Source organism: Aureobasidium subglaciale, assembly GCF_000721755.1.
Source record: "Aureobasidium subglaciale EXF-2481 unplaced genomic scaffold scaffold_7, whole genome shotgun sequence".
Taxonomy (NCBI): Eukaryota; Fungi; Ascomycota; class Dothideomycetes; order Dothideales; family Saccotheciaceae; genus Aureobasidium; species Aureobasidium subglaciale.
Genome location: NW_013566988.1, coordinates 338,159 through 356,949, shown reverse-complemented (window position 1 = coordinate 356,949; position 18,791 = coordinate 338,159). Strand labels below are relative to the sequence as shown.

The following is an 18,791-nucleotide window of genomic DNA, read 5'->3' as shown; positions in this document are numbered from 1 at the left end:
CGGGTATAGGCGAATGAGAGACTCTGCCGGAGAGTGCGATGTGTGTAATTGAGAGGGAAGCGCGGCGCGGGAATACGACGTGCGATGTTCATGCGCAAATGATTCGACTCATTCACTCTGGCCAACACTCCAATGTCTAGGGGTCCAAGGCGGTGAAGTTCTGCCAAGCTTCACCGCCCTGCCCCAGTGCCCCTCCTCCTCGACATCCAGACCATATCTAACTTTCTTCTATGCACATGTCAGAACCTGTCTTCCACCGTGCTGAGCAACCATATGCTGTGACCAACCGTCTTGTTGCCGAACGGCATTGAGGGGTCCCGAAACATGTCTACACTTCGGCTGACATCTCCAACTGCTGCTATATCCGTGTGTGACCTCCGGTGTGCAGGCGGGGTAACTTGACTAGACTTATATATCAAAGAGATGCGAGTCCGCGCTGTCTTTACGCACTTGTACTACACCCTTAAACACAGTAGGAGCTCTCACTGACAATCCATCTTCCTCGATATTCTCGAACTATCATCATAATTCTCAAAATGCCTTCGCAGCAAGCTCAAATCTCGGACCTACCATCCATAACCACATACCTAACAGGCCACAACTCCTCCGGCAAGGCCATAGTCGAAGCAAACCGTCCCGCGAACTGGACAGTCTACGACAACAAAGAGATGGCCTTTAATGTCGCTTACACAACCTCTCAATTTCCGCCCAATCTAAACGACAACACCGATATCAAAACTTACGATAAAGTCCTCTCATCTGGAAAATTAGGTCTTGTGAATCCTAATGGTACTGTCTGTCGTACCGTAGACTTTGCCCCAGGCTTCGAGTGTATGATGCACAGAACCCAAAGCTTGGATTATGGTATCGTGATTCAGGGGGACATTGAATTGGTCTTGGATTCAGGGGAGAGACAGAAGATGGGGCCTGGTGATATCGCTGTGCAGAGAGCGACTATGCATAGTTGGAAGAATCCGAGTACGGACAAGTGGGCGAGAATGACGTTTGTCCTGCAGGATTGCGAAATGTTGCTTGTGGGTGGTGAGGTGATGAAGGAAGACCACGGTAGGGGGACTGAGGGGCTACCCATGAGTGGAAATGATGCCTGAAAATGAGGTGAGAATCGGATCGAGGACACTACTAAGGGTAGCGGCTTTAGGGCCTCTCCCTAGTCACACACATCTTACATAACTGAACAGAACTGTGCCTTTCCACAGCCTATCCCAAGCCAGAGGGTGGTGCCGGTGTCACTTAGTGTGTAGTCGAACCCGCCGATTGCACCAACGTGTGTGTCTTTCCATGGGTACATAGCAATAGAGTCGTAGCTATCGAACGACAGGAAATTTATGGTCTTCTGAGAACTTCAGCGAGAGAGGGCGCAGGAAAGAAGTCTGCAGAGAGGGTCATGTAAAAGCCGAGGTGAGGAAAGATGCAAGAGTAAGGACGTGATATACATTTTTGTTTACACCAAAAGGCAGGGGACAGGGGCAAGTAAACATATGTCCAAATGCCGCCAAGATAGAAATACACTGTTGAGACCGCTCAGAAATCTCAACTCATCAACCCAGAAAGAAATTCGGACTCATGGCCTCCCTAGTACAAGAACGCGAGAAAGTAGACATCAAAGACTCAAAGAACTACTCTTGTCTCTTGGCAGTCTCGGAGGCTGCGGGAGCTCCTGATGCTGAACCCCAACCGAACCAACTCTTTTTCATGTCCTTGGACATGTTTTCCATGAATTTCTTCTCTTCCTCTTCCATTTCCTTGAGCCACTTCTCGCCGTTCTTTTGAATTTCGGCTTCGAGACGTTGGTATTCGCGTTGGCCGCGCTCACGGATTTGGTCGGAAAGCATCTTGCCTTGGGAAAGACCCTCGGCGACAGTGGTCTCATTATCTAACGAGAGACCGCCGGGCTGAGCCTTGATACCAAGGGCTTTGTTGAGGAGGCCACCGATGGAACGTTGAGGACGGCGAGACTGCTCATCTGCGAGCTGCTTCTGGAACGCCTCACGGGCTTTGGCTTCACGAGCGGCGAACTCGAGGGGAATGTCGGTGTTGGCGAAAGATTCGAGGACCTTGCGGGTATCCTCAACACCCATAGTTGCAACGTACTCTAGGAAAGGAATCAAGGAGACGAGGTCTTTGGCGTGGGGGTCCGAAGGCTTGCCCTCCCACTTTGGCAGGACAATACTAGAAATTAGATTAGCACGAGGGTTGCAGTACGAAACGGTCAGACGACTTACGCGTTGTTGGGGTTATTCTTGACATGTGCAGCCTTTGTGTCGATCATGATGACCTTGTCAAGAGGACGGTTGAGGTAGTTCAGATCCTTGACATACTCGCCATTCTCGTACTTGGTAGCTTCACGGAACAGGGGCCATTGAATGATGTGGAAGGGGTCGAGCTTCTTGATGACGGGATCGGCCATTGCGACTGGGACCGAGGTGAAGAGGACCAATTCGTAGTACTGACTCAAATACTTCAGGAAGTAGTCAACACCAGGACGCTTAGCAGTACGCCATCCGTGCTCACGAGACCATTCGCTGTGGATGAGCAAGTCCTCGAGGGACAGTACAAGGGTGAAAGGAGGACGCTGGGTTTCTGGGACTTCGGGCAACAGCTTCTGGAAGGTGGGCTCGGTGTAGTATGCGGCTTGGCTGCTCATGCGGTTCTTGACACGGGCGTACATGCTCTGGGGAGCCCAACCAGTAATGTGCTCGGGCTCAAGGCCCTGAGGAGTCTCATCAGCTCCGTAGGGTCTGGTGAAGTAGGCGGTACCGGCAGCAGCGAAGGCCAACAGAGAAAGGTAGCCGTAGTTTGCCATTCTGGCGCGACGCTTGTCAAACGATGTCTCGTAGTCCTCGCGACGGTATTGCTCATCCTCACCCTCAGCACCACGTCTGCCACCGAAGCCTGCAGCCTCGGCATTTGACTCGGGAGTCTCTTCGCCGGTGACATTTTGCTCGGTAGGGTTCTTTGTGCTCGCGTCCTTCTTCATGAACTCGAAGTCGAAAGTTGAGGGAATGCCCTGGCGCAAGTCGGGCAGAGGGCCCTTCGGCTGAGACTCGTCGGGCTGCTCCGAGGGGGCTGTGTTGGCATCGGCAGACTGAGGGCCTGAGAAGGCAGGGTTGCTGGCCTCGGAGGCTTGACTAGAGGGTGTGGCAGTGGCATTTGGACCAGGCTGCTCTGTAGGGGCCGTGTTTGCGGAGGGTGTGGCCTCCGTGTTGGCAGAAGCATCAGGTGCTACGGGACCGTCGGCAGCAGGGCGGACAGGCTGACCACTGGCTTGCGAAGCAGCGGCGGCAGCAGCAGGAGCAGCGAACTTGATGCTATCTGTGGGTTTCCATGTCTTGTCCTTGGGGAGGCTGGTGCCCGGTGACGTTTGACGGGCAGAAGCGGCGGGAGGTGGACGAGTAGCAGGAGTCTGCTTTGGTGGCTTTGCACCGGCAGGAACAAAGCGGCTAGATTTAGCTAGAGAGCGAGCAGAAGTGCTGAAGTGGGCAATTGGGGCCTTTGCCGCACGTTGCGCCGCGCGCGAAAGCATCGTGTTTTGGAGTTATGCGCTGTTATAAGGAAGTCGTCGAGGTTGCGCCCGCGCAGAGTGTGATTGCTATGCGACTCGTTGAGTCGTGATCGTGGCAGTCTTTTGTAATGATGCAACAAAATAATGTGGTTTGCCAGAAGTAGCAGGTGCGGGAAAGTCTTGTTCGCTGCTGCCAGTCGGCGTCTTGAAAGCACCGATGACGGAATGCATCCGGCTAATCTGCCATCGAGACAACTATCAACTCTTGCACTCATCACCATCGAGTACAATGCTTTGAAACTTCTCTCTATGCAGCCCTGGGAATGCTTGTTCACCCTCGGCCGCCATCTCGGGCCTCATCTCAGTCATGGCCGACGCTGCTATGCTTGATGATCCTTTGCGCCGCTCTTGGCCAGGCAATGACCAAGTCGGAGATCAATGCTCTGAGGTATGTTCATGATCCCCTTCCCGTGCATGTACTTATTTTCGTGTTAGAAAAGACGCACGTTCAGTCTTCTATCATGGTCTCACAAATTATCGCCAATTCGCCTACCCAGATGATGAATTACGACCGCTTTCGTGTCTACCCTTGACACGCGATCGTGCCAATCCTGCCCATATCGAAGTCAACGACGTCCTGGGTAACTACTCGCTTTCTGTCGTGGATAGTCTGTCCACCCTTGCCATCCTTGCTTCCGATCCGACCTCGGACTTGGACGACCACAATGCACTCGATGACTTTCAAGAGTACGTTGGACTAGTAGTGGAAGAGTATGGAGATGGTTCGCCTGGTCCTGCTGGTCAGGGTCGACGTGCAAGAGGCTTCGATATGGACAGTAAAGTTCAAGTATTTGAGACTACCATTCGTGGATTGGGTGGTCTCCTGAGTGCCCACTTGTTCGCCATTGGCGAGCTGCCCATTCGTGCTTATACACCAGACATACGGGAAGATGGAGTACATTGGCCAAACGGGTTAGTCTACGATGGTCAGTTGCTGCGACTTGCCCAAGACCTGGGCGAACGTCTTCTACCTGCCTTCAACACTCCTACCGGACTGCCTTATCCCAGAGTGAATCTCCGCTACGGCACTCCATTCTACGAGAATTCTCCTCTGAATAATGATCCAGAACATGGACAGTGTCACAAAACACAGAAACCAAAGGGGTCGCGTGAAATCACCGAAACTTGCAGTGCTGGTGCTGGTAGTCTTGTGCTCGAGTTCACTACTCTCTCTCGCTTGACCAACGACGATCGCTTCGAACGTCTGGCCAAACGTGCTTTCTGGGCTGTTTGGGAACGACGAAGTGCCTCTGGCTTAATCGGTGCTGGCATCGACGCGGAGACTGGTGCATGGATTGGACCTTGGACCGGCATTGGTGCCGGTATTGACAGCTTCTTTGAATACGCTTTCAAGTCGCATGTTCTGTTATCCGCTTTGGATGGCGAATCGTATAACACAACCGAAGACTCGCCGGATGCCTTCCTCCAGACCTGGCAGGATGCTCATTCTGCAATCATGCGTCACGTGTACCGTGACGCTTATTCCACACATCCTCATTATGCTCAGAACGATTTGTATACTGGCGGACCGCGACTCACTTGGATCGACAGTCTAAGTGCTTACTATCCTGGCTTGCTCGTCTTGGCTGGTGAACTAGACGAAGCCGTGACCGCTCACCTTCTATACACTGCTTTGTGGTCAAGATACGGCGCATTGCCTGAAAGATGGGATGTTACCACTGGTGCCATTCATGGTGGCCTGAGATGGTGGGGTGGTCGACCCGAGTTCATCGAGTCTACTTGGTACATCTATCAGGCTACGAAAGATCCTTGGTACCTCTATATCGGCGAGATGGCATTGCGTGATATCAAACGTAGGTGCTATACCAAGTGCGGATGGGCTGGACTTCAAGATGTCCGAACAGGCGAGCAGACTGATCGGATGGAAAGCTTCTTCCTTGGTGAGACTGCGAAGTACATGTATCTCCTGTTCGATCCAGACCATCCTCTGAATACGATCGATGCGCCCTGGGTCTTTACGACTGAGGGTCACCCTCTGATCATCCCAAAAGCCAACAGAACCAACTCAAAAAACTCTGGCGGTCGCAGACAGGATCTTCCCAATCACGAGCCAATGGCCCGTACCGGACAGTGTCCACTTCCTCCACCACTGCTACCTTTAACAGTATCGTCAACGGCTGCTAGATCAGACGTCTTCCATGCCGCTTCCTTAGCTCGACTTCATCTTATGCCAATCGGTAACAAGCCCGGTGCTCCATCTTTGGATTGGGCTTCTGACCATCCTAGTGTGACCATGCTTGGTCCTGAATCTCCGACGAACTTCACATTTTACCCTTGGACTTTACCACTCTGCCTGGTTCCTACAGACGGGTACAGCACCAAATTATCCAACAAGCCTACGTTCGATCTTACTTTTCCCACTACCGCCGGGACTGGACTCGAGGTCGGCACACTCCAGAAGATTGATGGAGGTGTGCTTGTCAACTCAATTTCTGGTCTTAGATTTGGTATGGTCTTGGAGTCTCCAGCACCAAACGAAGACGAGTACAGGATCTACACGCTTGGCAACTTTGCACTTGGGCGTGATGAGCATATCGCGTTAAGTCGAGACACCTTATCCCAGATCAACCCATCAGATCCGCACTTTACGCGCATGCGTGATGTCGAAGCCATGGACCTGATCATCGATGTGCCATATCCCGAGGAATCTGCTGCTGAGACTCTTCTGTACAATAGCACTGCACTGACCAACCATGTTTTCGACTTCAGTCTAGACCTGGACTTGGATGCATTGGAAGGTACATCTAGCCCTGGCGACATGGTCTTGGACTCTCTACCTAAAGCTTTCCTTGCAGATGTTCATCGTCTTGCTGAACAGCTTGACGGCCTTGTCGGTGTGTTGCCCGATGCAGGCAGCATAGACGATGCCCTGCGCGACGCAGCGAAGCAATTGAGATCGAAATCAACTGCAGCGTTGCCCTCAGCATCTGGACTGCCATCCCCGCAGAGGAAGGGTCTTCAACGCTTTGCCACGCCTGCCATGTTACCTATAGGACCTGGTGCGGCACCATTACCCGCTGTGGTCGACGCTTCGCCAGATCCACGCAGTCTATCTCCGGGCAGCCTGCCATACACGACCATCCTCGTCATCGACTCTGACCTCTGTAACACGTCTCCCATACCTCTTGATCTCGTTAATTCACACACAATTCTCATTATCCGTCGTGGTGGCTGTAGTTTCAGCAAAAAGCTGTCTGCCATACCATCTTTCCCTCCTTCTGCGAAGGCCTTGCAATTGGTACTCGTCGTCAGTTCTGGAAGCGATGAAGGAACAAGACCTCTGGTCGACGAGGTGCAAACAACGCCCAAAGGTCTACCGAGACGTCACCCGATCTGTCTGGCACTGGTTCCGGGTGGACAAAACGTCTGGGACACGTTTATGAGAGGTGCAAGCACTGTTGGTGTTGTTGGTCAAGACGGTGCTATCATCGTCGACGACCGTCAGAAGAAGAGTGGCGCGTCTGAGCAACTCGCAGAGACTGGAGCGACCGAGTCACAGCCAATGGAAACTGGCAAGAAAAAGGCAAGAAAGACGACGAAGGCTAAAACGAAGAGTAAGAAAGAGGTCCAAGAAGTGCCAGGCATTGGCGTCAGGAGGAGGTATTATTTTACGAGCAAAGGCGTGCGGATTAGCAACCTCATCGTAACCTAAAACCAATATAAGGTGCCTTTACTGCATGTCTGTTCCCAAGGTCAATGTGCCGGCACGGGAAGTGAGTATAAAACTGTCAAAGAGGGTTCGGTTCGAAATCAACATGGCACCCGGCAAAAAGACTGTCCCTAGAGTCCGCGGCGAGCCCCTGGTCAAGCAGGTTCAAGGAGGGGAAGCCGGCAAGTCAGCCCTCGCACTCACCCGCAGGAACTTTCGGGTCCGTGATACTTCGTACTTGCCTTGATCTCCAATCTCGGACTTTGTTGATGTTTCGCGCTTCCATAGGTAGTGATACTTGCGGGAGTGCAGGAAGGTGCAATAGAGTCATGGACACGCTTCCCTACTTTTGATCTCTTGTCACGAGTTCCAGTCTCTTGTGACGAACGACCACATGGAGGGATCTTCTTCGACAACTGGCCAGCCGAAAGTCGCTGACTTCCATGCCCTCCCTTCAGATCTGGCTGAAGGTGGTGACGGTGAGGGGTCGTTATCCACGCCATCTTCCTTGTTTTATGCAGTCACAGCAGTCGTCACAATGTCAGCTTTGGTGAACATGAAGACTGTAACGGCTTGACGTTCTCGGCTTGCTTGTACATGGATGGTACAGATCTTTAATGTTCTGTGGTGTTTTTGAATAGTTGGACTGGATGTCTATATTTTGTATGTTTATGGTCTGGTTTTTCAATATCGTGAGTATCGATTGCAAGTGTACAAGTTCTATCAACATGCTTGGAGTAATCAAAAAGATGATGATGGTGATATCACCATCTGTTCGCATGCTACTTTTGTGATGCAACAAGTTGGTTATGTCACGGCTCTTCTTACCGTGGGCAGAGATGGGAAAGGGGTAGAGGGAGTAATCAGGTCGGTGAATCTCTCGGGTTTACTTGTTCTACCTTCTCATGTCTAGTACATATTCCGATCGAAACCAAGGGGGTTGTGACAACGGAGTTACTAAAAGTTTTGAGGGTTCACTGACCTGTCTCCCTGCTTCTTCCCCTCTCCTCTCTTCTCCCTGTATCCTTCCTTATCTACGCTCGGCCATCTCTTGATTTCGTCCATCTTCCTATTCTTGATGTCCGTGGTCTTTTCGTCAATCGTGTCTTCGAGGGTAAGGTTCACAAACTCGGTCTCCTTGATCTGTGCAATTCGCTAAGAGTACGAGGAACTTCTTCAAAGAACAGAAGACGATGATCTTGCACTTAGGGCCTTCGTCGAGCCAGTTTATGACTTATGCTTGAACCGCAAAATCCTTCTTTCTGGCTTGATTCACCAGGTCCTGAAGGTGTACCTTGCAACAATGATGGTCACAGGGAGCCAACATAGGATTCAAGATAACTTCATCGTATTCGACGCATCTACGCTTGTTATCGAGATTGTTTATGATCACATTATACCTTTCTACAGCCATGAATGACTTTTTGACTGAGCGATGCGAAACAAGTAGCATTACCCGGAGCTGTAGCATTTCTATATCCCCTGTAGCCAACGCAATGCATCAAGTAGTGATGATATAGCAGTTTCCATCATGACTTTACGATATTCCAAACCACGATAATATGCCTGGTCCACTCTTCCGTGAGGAGGCATGGCATCTGACTCTTTTTCGAAGTCATTGTCGAATACAAAGTGTATCGTAGCGCACCGGGTCGATAACTCTTCTTCGCTCTCCCTTAGAGTGTAATAGAAGACGCTCAAGCCAGTATGTGATAAGGGCGGACGGGGAGAGCTCGAGGTCTAGAGATTTGTCGACCCGATACGTGTCGTTCGTTCTCGACGTAAGCAATTCCAAGCACCTTCTCTAGAATTTGGAGATCCAACCGCAATATGCTCTCCATCGTGCTGAGAGCAGTTGTAATGAAGAGAGATCTCCTGCTTGAAGGACAGAGTGATTACAAGTGTGATGGGAGTTTTATAGTATAATCAAGGGCAAATCTATTCCTTGCGTGCTTCCCTTGCATATTGCATTTCCTCGAGACAGAGTCGCTACTCCCTTTGTGTTGATTTAAGGCACAGTGTTTCCCGAAAATCGAGTATTGTCCACTGAGATACGGTATTTTGTGATTTTATCTCTTGACTCTCGGCGGATGCTCTACCGATCAGGAAATGTTTGTGCCTTTCTACGGCTCATTTTTACTTCACTCTCATCGTGGAGGAGAGCTGTAGTTCGTAGGTGCATCAATGCAGAGTGCTTTTCAAGGCTGCAGCTAGGTCCACCGGGATACGGCATCTGGTCGACTCTCAACGGAGGCTCCATTCTGTGAAATGACTGTGCTTATCTACAGTCGATGCTACTCGGCTCTCGTCATGGAGGAGAGCTGTCGTACAAAGCTGTAACAAGGCACAATACATTCCAGCGAAGCGGTGATCCCCATCGAGATGCACTTTCTGTCGCTACTCCCAACGGAGGCTTCTTTGGTTTGCGATATAACCCTGTCTTTCCCACAGTGTCGTCCCTGGTCTGGATTTATAGTGGAAGAGAGGAGTAATGACAAAGACCAGGTCCAAATATTGCTCATGTTTTCTTTCTGGTTTGAGGGAAAGAGCTATCTATGCAATGGCGACATTCCAAACTGGTATCTCTTATCCGCAAACCCATAGCAACGCCGGTCATGCCTTTCGTCACTTTTAGTGCAACCCAAACGTAGTGTATTCTATCGGAGCTCTCCACGTGTTCCTGTGCCTCTTTCGCGTCTGCGCCTGTCGCTTTGGCCTCTGCCGCTTTCTGCCGCACGATCTGCTTCCATTTCATCATCGACTTGTCTTCTGGCTGCGTCCATTTGTGCTCTGCCCGGCAAGCTTTCCATGACGACACTGGGTGCATGTTGGATGTATCTGAGCTCCTCATGACAATGCTCAACTAGTAGATCCAGCTCTTTCTGCGTGACGTTGTTCTTGTGGAAGCCAGCGAGTTCAGGGTATAACCTGCCGTCACCATGCTCTCTACCCATGAAGGCTTGAGGGCGAGGGACGATATGCATGGGTAGCTCTTCGCTGAGTGTTGCGCCGACAGCGAGAGCAGTCTCGTGAGTCCATGCACGAGCCACATTGCGAGCTGTGTAACCGCCTCCGCCGAGAATAAGTAAAGGCACGCCGGCTTTCTTCACAAAGGCCAGACACTCGCCATGAGCGCGGATGTTGAGGTTGAATTGGCCGAGACGATCGCCGCCGAGTGAATCAGCTCCGCATTGAAGAACGATGGCCTGAGGACGGAAGTGCTCCAGCGTACGGCCGGTGATGGTTTCGAAGAGGTATAGGAACTGGTCGTCATCAATACCCTTGGGGATAGGCACGTTCAACGCAAAGTGGTTGCCGATACTCTTCTCGTTGCCGTTGCTATTTAGCGCTCCAGTTCCCGGGAAGAAGAGGTGCTTTTCTCTCGAATCTTCGTCGATAATACCATAGCGATGGAAGGAGAGTGTCATGACTCTGTCACTGCTTGCAAATGCCTCTTCGACACCATCTCCGTGGTGGACGTCGATATCGATATACAAGACACGCTGATGGCATTTCAGTAGTTCCACAATGCCCAGAACAATGTCGTTGATATAACAGAAACCCGAAGCTTCGGACTTGTGTGCGTGATGAAGGCCTCCAGACCAGTTGATAGCGATATCAGATTGATGATTCGTCAATGCTGAGACGGCTTCCATTGTGGCACCGGTGTATAAGAAGAGGTACTCTTGCATGCCGTCGAATACAGGACAATCAGCACCTGGTGACGGCGACAGATTGAAGGGCCCAAGCTTTACTATTTCTCCAGGATAACTCTGCGGAATTCGATCTTCGTATATTTTACATAGTTCGTCGAATGTTTGCGGTGAGACCTTTGAAAGGAAGTCGACATAATCCTCGTCATGGAAAGCAGCGACGGTCTCTTTGCTTGCTGGAAGAGCGTCGTAGTTGTCCATTGCGAATTGAAGACCGTAGCCCATGACGAGGTGTTTCGTCAGAGTGAGTCGCCATGGCTTCATGGGATGTGTGCGACCGAAATGCATGTTTTCAACGCGACGGTTGTAGTGGTACGAGACATTGTAACCCTGGGGACGCTCGATACCATTCTCTTCAACTTGCTGCATAATCTTGTCGCGTAACGTCCTCTGTCTCTCTGCATGCTCCTCCTCGCTGTCATTCATAGGCGGCGTCGGCGGGGCTCCTGTCGCGTGTCCTGTGTTGTGTGCTGATCGTGACTGGCCGTTCTGTCGTCGCGACGGATCCCATTGCTGTACTATGGCGTCGCGCATGTTCTGGCGAGGCACGCCATTACTCTGTCGCCCTGACATGGGCGCGACCCTGAAAGCGAGTCTTCCAGAGGCACTTCTGAGTGATTCGGTCCTGTGGTTGTAGTTGTGGTTTGCTGACGCGACTCTGAGCGGCAGTCTACTGGGAGCTCGATAATTGCTTCTACTCAGGACAGATGTGATGGATCCTCGGTCGTCTCTTAGATAGTATGATCGATCTTCATTGTACTCGTCGTCGTCGCGTGGATGGTCGTTGTCATTCACCCGGTAGTTGGCATGTTCGTATTCATCGTCGCCAAAAGACGAATCCGAGTCGCTAGACAGAGCCTCATCTTCGTCCTCGGCATCGTGAGCTTCGAGAAGGTCCAAATCATCGTCCCCACATTCGCCGGCGCGAGTTTGCTCCGTGATGCGCAATTGGGCTTGGCGCGCTGCTGCTCGCATCCTGTCGTCGAGAGAGTTGATGATGATCTGAAAATGTTGCTTCGACAATCAACAGTATAATTTGGTTGAATGAGCGTATCGAAAAGTTGCAGTGTTTATACAGAGAGTTTCGAGAAAAGTCGCGTTTGTTCCGCTGCATTCACTCGTCTTGCGGTTTCGTTTGTGAAGCGACTTCTTCCACCTTCACTTGCGCGCCATCCTATCTACCAACTTTCTATTGAAGATCATCAGCTTGCTTTCATTTTTCATTAACCATGGCCGCCATTGGCACTGATGATGCTGCCACAGTCTTGGATCAGTTCTGTCATGATGGTACATTGTTTCGCCTTCTGTTCTTTGGGAGCTAGATGCTAACTTCTGAGGCAGTCGCGAACCTCCCGGCTGAGATTGCACATCTGTTGGAAGAAATCCAAGCAAAAGATCAACACATTCAGGACTTGCGCGATGTCATAAATTCACGCGACAAATCAATCCAGAATTTCGTCAGAGCCCAAGGTGGACATGTGAAGAACCCTAAGGAGGAAGGCCTCACTAAAGTCATCATGGCAAACTTTGATAGCATCGAGATTCTGCAGGCTGAGAAGCTAGGATTGAGTGAGAAGGCTATGAGACTGGTGGGTCATGAATCAATCCTGAATATCCGAACAAAACTGACAAGCCCAGCTCGACCGAAATGTCAGAAGGTTTGACGTCAAGTTGCGCGATCTCGTCAACAGTGAGCAGATGCCTCCGGATCCGACTTTACCGTCTCTTCTGCTACCTGAAGCCGGCAGTGTTGCTACAAGCAACACACCTTCGGCAGCCATGGCCATCAACTCGGCACAATCGGGTGGTGCACCGAATGTTGCTAATGCAGCGATTGCCCGCCTGCATGCTGTCAACCAACGCACATCATCACCGTTGAATGCGCAAAATGCATTACTCAATCAAGCACATCTCAACAGCCCTTCAGCAAGGTCACAACGGGAGGGCAGTGCGGACGCATCGAAACGTCGTCGCCTGAACCCCTCCATGTCAGGCACTGTACCAACCATGTCGTCTTCCCTGAGACAATCTTCGCTTGGCCCGACTTCTGGTACGCCGAAAGCTGGCACTCCTGTCCCCAACTCGAGTCGTGCTGGATCTGCTCAACCTAATAAGAAAGCACCACACAACAAAAAAATTGCACCACATCAAGCATCGGCTCCAGGCTCTAACAGAAAACGTATTCGATCTGGCCATGTGACATCGAAGAAAGATCGTAAGCGTCACCTCACATCACCAACGCCTTCATCGTCTCGAGGAAGTGTCAGCCCAACGCCGTCAACCTTGCCAGTGGGAATTGATGGTACGGTGGAACCGCGTTCTCGACTTCGAGGTACCCGTGCAGCCTCTGCTGCTTCCGAAGAAGAAGGCGAAGATGCCGAACCTGATGCTGAAGGAGAGGAAGACGATACACAAGTCTACTGTGTCTGTCAACGTGTCTCATTCGGCGATATGGTTGCCTGCGACAACGATGACTGCCCACATCAGTGGTTCCATTGGGGTTGTGTCGACCTCAAAGCCGAACCTAAAGGCGAATGGCTTTGCCCACATTGTCGCGAACTTCCTCGCAGTAAGATTGTGAAGACTTCAGACAAGTGACTGTAATCCATAAATACCATAGCATAACTATTCTAATATAGATCGTCTTCCTGGAAGATGCGGGCGGCCTCTATTAGGATGTCAACGAGTATTTAATGAGATGCGACATCACGGCAAGCTCAGGGCTTGTCTTTCTGCTTACAACACATGTCATACCGAATCGCTGCGAACGCGATCCATTTAGATCTAAAGACCCTGGTGTTGATGGACCTATCGCTCCTGACTCTTTCGAGATTTGACTCGTGCGATTTGTTGCCAACAAGCACAACGCGTGATCTTCGGTGCATAAAGTCATGAGGGCCTAGAACATGCCAAAGCTCAGCCTTCCTTGTCGACCACATTGCGGACACACACCCATCAGGAAGAACGACTTGATTCCAATATGAGCCTAGCATTACGATAACCTGAGCTCCATGATAAATTTGTGATTCTGTACACGCAAATCAGGACGATGATTGCGATATGCGACATGCTTTGAGGCCTTGATCTAAACGGATCGCCGAAGGCCTCATAACGACAAATCAACAGGCGCACGGACCTCACTCCTTCCCTGCTTGTGACGAAGCCTAATCGCCTCCACCCAAATAGCAGCTGAGCACTTCTACTGCTGTGATTGCCACTTTGCATGACATTCGGTGTGTGATCATGGAGGTGGCCAATTCAGTCAACGAAAAGCTCATGTCCGGCGCTGAGAAGAACAGACGAAGAGGAATACTTTCAGAAACACAAACTGGAAGCCGAACTCTGGATGACCATCTGCGACATATCAGAAGTGCCAACTGGACTTCGACATCCCTTGGAGCGCTGGAATCATGGCCTCAGGATCTAATACAACTCTGCCATGTCTGCCTGCTCGATTCACAGCCGCGTCTTCTTGTTATCGGATCCGAGCGTGCCATGTTCTACAACGAAGCATATTCAGAGATATGCGGAGATAGACATCCTAGTGCACTAGGTCAGCCTCTCGCTGATGTTTGGGACGACCTGGCACTGGAATCTGTTCTCACGCCTTTGAAAAATGCGGAAGCTACAGGACGACGAGTTGAGATCAAAAATAGGGCTCTTGTGTACGAGCGGAACGGCTTTGTTGAATTAGTCTATTTATCATGGACGATCATACCGCTATTCGGATCCACTCCCGGTATCCAAATAACACTGGTAGATGTTACAGAGACGCTGTTAGCTGAGAAGAGGCGAGATGCACTACGAGCACTCAGCACTGCTTGGAATGTTGTCAAAGACCCTCATGAGTTCTGGCAAAGCATTCCGACTAGTCTAGCTTTGGATCCCTTCCTCTTCCCTTTTGCTTTCCTATACGTCGCGGACCCGGAAGTGGAACCAAGGAGTTCTATTGACATATCTTCCGTACCGACACACAAGATGCGATTTAGATTGAAGGGGGCTATCGGAGATCTTGAAATCACCTCCACCTTGCCGAGCGAGCTGGATTCGGATCACTTCACCATCTTCTCAAGTTTGAGGGACTCGATACTTATCAAACCTGATGAGACTCCCACGCCATTTCGGTCATCGTCTATGCGAAACTGCATTCTATGCCCAATACGGTCGAACAGATCGCCGAAGGTTATTGCGTATCTGTATCTTGGAAAAGATGCAAATCGACCTTTCAACGACAACTACCGCGAATGGGTCAACGAATTCACCAGATGCTTGGGCAATGCCGCGACAAGCGTTCTCCTTGCCGATGAAGAGAAGCGCAAGCAACAGTATCGAGCAGCACAGGCAGCTAGGGAACAACACCTATTGGCTACCGCACTGGCAAACCGAGACAGAGAAGCGGTAGCCGTGACTGGGCAATTCCAACGTACGCTCAAAGTTGTCGATATGGCTGGTGTTGGCATCTTCGAATACGACATGGAAGGCCGCTTGATTTATGGCAATGATGCTTTCTGCGCCATGTCTCACTGTCGACCTGAAAACATGCATGGAGACAAATTGGCTTTTTTGGACTTGACATATCCAGAGGATGCCGAGTATCTCCTGACGAAATGGAAGTGTGCAGCTGCCGGCAAGTCTGTTACCTTCGAAATGAGATACAAGACTCCCGATGGTCAGGGTATCTGGGTTCAAGCTGCTGTGGTCCCAGTGCTCGAGAACGGTGTTGTCACCAGTGTTTCTGGCTGCACCACGGATATACACGACACCAAGATGAGAGAGACAGAATCTGTACAACGGTTGCAAGCGCTGGAAAGAGCCAAAGCTTGGGAGCAAAAATTTGCCAATTTTGCAGGAATGGCACCGATCGCTATTTACTTTGGAACGGAAAGTCAAAGACTCTCCTATTGTAATCGCGCGTGGTACGAGATGACAGGTCATACAGTCGTACCCTTCGATCAGATCGACTGGGTAAGCATAGTTCATGAAGAAGACGTCGGACTTGTGCGAAACCGCTGGCAGCAAGTGTTCGACACCGCAAAGACAGTAAGCGCACAATTTAGACTTCGGAAAAAATGGGCGGACCGAAACGGAGTGACGATGGGTCCTGTGTGGGTCACTGCATCTGCACTTCCTGAGTACAAGGAAGATGGGTCAGTTAAAGGCATCATCGGAACCATGCTTGACATCTCAGCATTGAAGTTTGCCGAGACTGTACAGCAGATGAAAGTGCAGGAAGCCATGGAAGCCAAACGGCAGTCATCTAACTTTATAGACATGGTCTCGCAGTATGTTCATCTCCTGATGCTATTAGTTCAAGCTCGCTAACTTTTCTTTGTAGTGAGGTAATTGAATGAATTGATCATGACGGCAACAAATCACACTAACAACATACAGATCAGGAACCCTTTGGGAGCAGTCTTCCACTGTTCGGACGCTGCCCAAGAAACTTTGTCGGAAATGACAGCCCTCGCCGACCGGCTGGGCGAAACCAAACAGTCCCGGATCGGCGAGCAGCTGCACGAATTGATCACCAGTGCAATCGATTCGACCAGCACCATAATATCCTGCTCACAACATCAAAAGAGGTAAGAAGGACATATGACGGCGGCTAGTTTCGTATTGTGCTAATTTATATCCTTCAGAATTGTGGACGATATCCTTGTGCTTTCAAAACTCGACTCGAACCTTCTTCAGATTATACCCACAGCTGTAAAAGTGTCAACAATGCTCCATGACGTTGAGAAGATGTTCGAGGCTGAAGCAGAAAGAGGTGAAGTGCAGTTGATCGCGGAAGCCCACGAGTCGCTCAAACAATTGGACGTGACTTGGGCAATGCTTGATCCAGGCCGAGTGCAACAAGTGTTGATTAACCTTCTAACTAACGCGATCAAGTTTTGCAAAAAGAAGGAGCAAAGAAAGGTTACCATACGAGTTGGTGCGTCGAGAATACGGCCCTCGGAAAATGTACTACCAAACATTGACTTCGTGGTTGCTCACTCGTTACACGATGGTCTTTACGATGATCCACAGTTCGAGCCACATAGCTTCTACCTCTGGTTCAGTGTCGAAGATACCGGATGTGGTATGAGTGTTGATGAGAAAAGCCGCATCTTTGCCAGGTTTACACAAGGCTCGCCGCGGACAGAGAAAGAGTATGGTGGATCTGGTCTAGGTCTCTTCATCTCCCGCGAGCTCTCGGAGCTTCAGGGAGGAGAGATCGGCGTGGCCTCTGAGCCAGGTGTTGGCAGCACGTTTGCCTTCTTCATTAAGACACGTCACACGGACGACCCAGCCATTGCTACTTCTCACAACCTGCCCATTCATCTCAAACAAGACATAAAGACGAAGAGAGAAGACATCAACATCCTCGTTGTCGAAGACAATGCAGTGAATCAGAAGCTCCTCCTTCAACAACTCACAAAACACGGCTTCAGCGTAACAACAGCCGACAATGGTCTCGAGGCCCTCTCCCACCTCCGCAAGACGAAATTCTGGCGGTCCAACCCTGCCTCCTCACCTTCTCTTTCCGTCATTCTCATGGACATAGAAATGCCTTTAATGGATGGGTTGCAAGCTACACGGGAGATCAGACAGTATGAGAGGGACGGAAAGTTGACTGGTCATATCCCAATCATTGCGGTATCAGCGAATGCGAGACAGGAGCAGAGGGAGATGGCCATGGAGAGTGGGATGGATGACAGTATTAGTAAGCCATTCAGAATAGTGGATTTGGTGCCAAAGATTGAAAGGTTGGCTGGTTGGACGTGAGGCTATCATAAACAGCGAGAAGGTAAAGCTATGCATTGGGTGGCAAGGAGTTGGTGGCTACACGGGTTCATAAGCATTGGGTGGTGCATCATGGTTGGGGGTTTGCATGGTCAGCAGGAGATCTGGTCTACTCATCTAATGTATATAGCATATCATATTCACGCCTTTAAGTCACTCGATACACGATATCTTCACTTTGCCTCTAGCACAATATCAAAAGAAATTACCACAAAACTCACAACAGACACGCGAAGCAAAAAACCAGGTCTTTGACCAGGGGAAACTTCTTCTCGACCAAAGTATCACTGCGACCAACCAAGGCTGTGAGTCGAACTCACACCCTCTGGATTCTATTCACGCTAGACTTTGGAGAGGTTTCATCGAGGGTGGGTGCCTGTGAGCCACAGGACCGGTTCTCTGAGATGGTGGGAGATTTGTCACCGTATGATGCTGGTGATGTTGGTCAAAGACTTTTGTATTCAGGTCCAAACATACGGAGAGGACAACATCACGTTGATCTGTGAGTGGAGTCCGGATGTTTATGTCTACTCAGAGGGTAAACAGAGAAATGGCTGAAATTCCACCATTTTCACTTTCTTCCCAACGATGGAGCGGCATAGCCATGTCTCTTATCAATATACACACACACAGGAAGTCGGCGAAACCGCGTCTCCTCCTGAAATCACTGCAAGTCTAGAAACCAGTGTGTTGTGTGACAGCTACGATTGTCACAGTATTCCGCATACCGAGAGGCAGTGAAAAGACGACAATCAAGAATATCGGAAAAGCAAGTTTCGAGGCACGATGGAGTGGCATTGGCGTAGCAGTTTCACCAGAGTATCAAAGTATGGTCAATAAGATTTAATGATGAACAGGATGGCTTGATTCCTGAGGGTGAAGCCGGATAGTGTCCTGTATTCTCATATACGGCTAGTGTGTTCTACGCTTGTACTTGCGGTGCATTTAAACCTGGCTCTGCTCCGAGCGGCGTGATCCAGCCATCAAGTCGGCGACCAGTACCCTTTAAAAGCTAAGTCCATCGACGAGGGGATGAATCGCC

General features: G+C 50.4%; 6 protein-coding genes across 6 annotated transcripts; 4 read left to right on the top strand and 2 right to left on the bottom strand.

The window, feature by feature from the left end:
• Positions 1-536: 536 nt before the first annotated feature.
• AUEXF2481DRAFT_3945 (uncharacterized protein) lies at positions 537-1,109 on the top strand (the record flags this gene model as incomplete). The annotated part of the gene is made up of 1 exon (XM_013489356.1): positions 537-1,109. The coding sequence occupies one exon, from the start codon at positions 537-539 to the stop codon at positions 1,107-1,109; it is 573 nt and encodes a 190-aa protein (XP_013344810.1).
• A 528-nt stretch (positions 1,110-1,637) lies between these two features.
• On the bottom strand, positions 1,638-3,544 carry AUEXF2481DRAFT_28396 (uncharacterized protein; the record flags this gene model as incomplete). Its single annotated transcript, XM_013489432.1, has 2 exons — positions 1,638-2,190; positions 2,244-3,544. The coding sequence occupies 2 exons, from the start codon at positions 3,542-3,544 to the stop codon at positions 1,638-1,640; spliced, it is 1,854 nt and encodes a 617-aa protein (XP_013344886.1).
• A 398-nt stretch (positions 3,545-3,942) lies between these two features.
• AUEXF2481DRAFT_28395 (glycoside hydrolase family 47 protein) lies at positions 3,943-7,256 on the top strand (the record flags this gene model as incomplete). Its single annotated transcript, XM_013489431.1, has 2 exons — positions 3,943-3,971; positions 4,019-7,256. The coding sequence occupies 2 exons, from the start codon at positions 3,943-3,945 to the stop codon at positions 7,254-7,256; spliced, it is 3,267 nt and encodes a 1,088-aa protein (XP_013344885.1).
• Positions 7,257-9,910: 2,654 nt separating this feature from the next.
• AUEXF2481DRAFT_96650 (uncharacterized protein) lies at positions 9,911-11,828 on the bottom strand (the record flags this gene model as incomplete). Its single annotated transcript, XM_013489668.1, has 2 exons — positions 11,026-11,828; positions 9,911-10,971 (listed from the first exon to the last, which is right to left on the bottom strand). Exons 1-2 carry the CDS (start codon positions 11,537-11,539, stop codon positions 9,911-9,913), a joined length of 1,575 nt encoding a protein of 524 aa, XP_013345122.1. The 5' UTR covers positions 11,540-11,828.
• Positions 11,829-12,195: 367 nt separating this feature from the next.
• AUEXF2481DRAFT_28393 (uncharacterized protein) lies at positions 12,196-13,564 on the top strand (the record flags this gene model as incomplete). The annotated part of the gene is made up of 3 exons (XM_013489430.1): positions 12,196-12,253; positions 12,308-12,555; positions 12,605-13,564. The coding sequence occupies 3 exons, from the start codon at positions 12,196-12,198 to the stop codon at positions 13,562-13,564; spliced, it is 1,266 nt and encodes a 421-aa protein (XP_013344884.1).
• A 598-nt stretch (positions 13,565-14,162) lies between these two features.
• On the top strand, positions 14,163-17,917 carry AUEXF2481DRAFT_38704 (uncharacterized protein). The gene is made up of 3 exons (XM_013489502.1): positions 14,163-16,252; positions 16,358-16,548; positions 16,606-17,917. Exons 1-3 carry the CDS (start codon positions 14,210-14,212, stop codon positions 17,729-17,731), a joined length of 3,360 nt encoding a protein of 1,119 aa, XP_013344956.1. The 5' UTR covers positions 14,163-14,209; the 3' UTR covers positions 17,732-17,917.
• The last annotated feature ends 874 nt before the right edge of the window (positions 17,918-18,791 follow it).

Bases quoted from the DNA above. Each gene is read 5' to 3' on its own strand.
- AUEXF2481DRAFT_38704 (XM_013489502.1), top strand. From the start codon at position 14,210: ATGGAGGTGGCCAATTCAGTCAACGAAAAGCTCATGTCCGGCGCTGAG. The intron at 16,253-16,357 runs GTTCATCTCCTG...AACAACATACAG, and splicing joins TAGACATGGTCTCGCAGTAT to ATCAGGAACCCTTTGGGAGC. The intron at 16,549-16,605 runs GTAAGAAGGACA...TATATCCTTCAG, and splicing joins TGCTCACAACATCAAAAGAG to AATTGTGGACGATATCCTTG.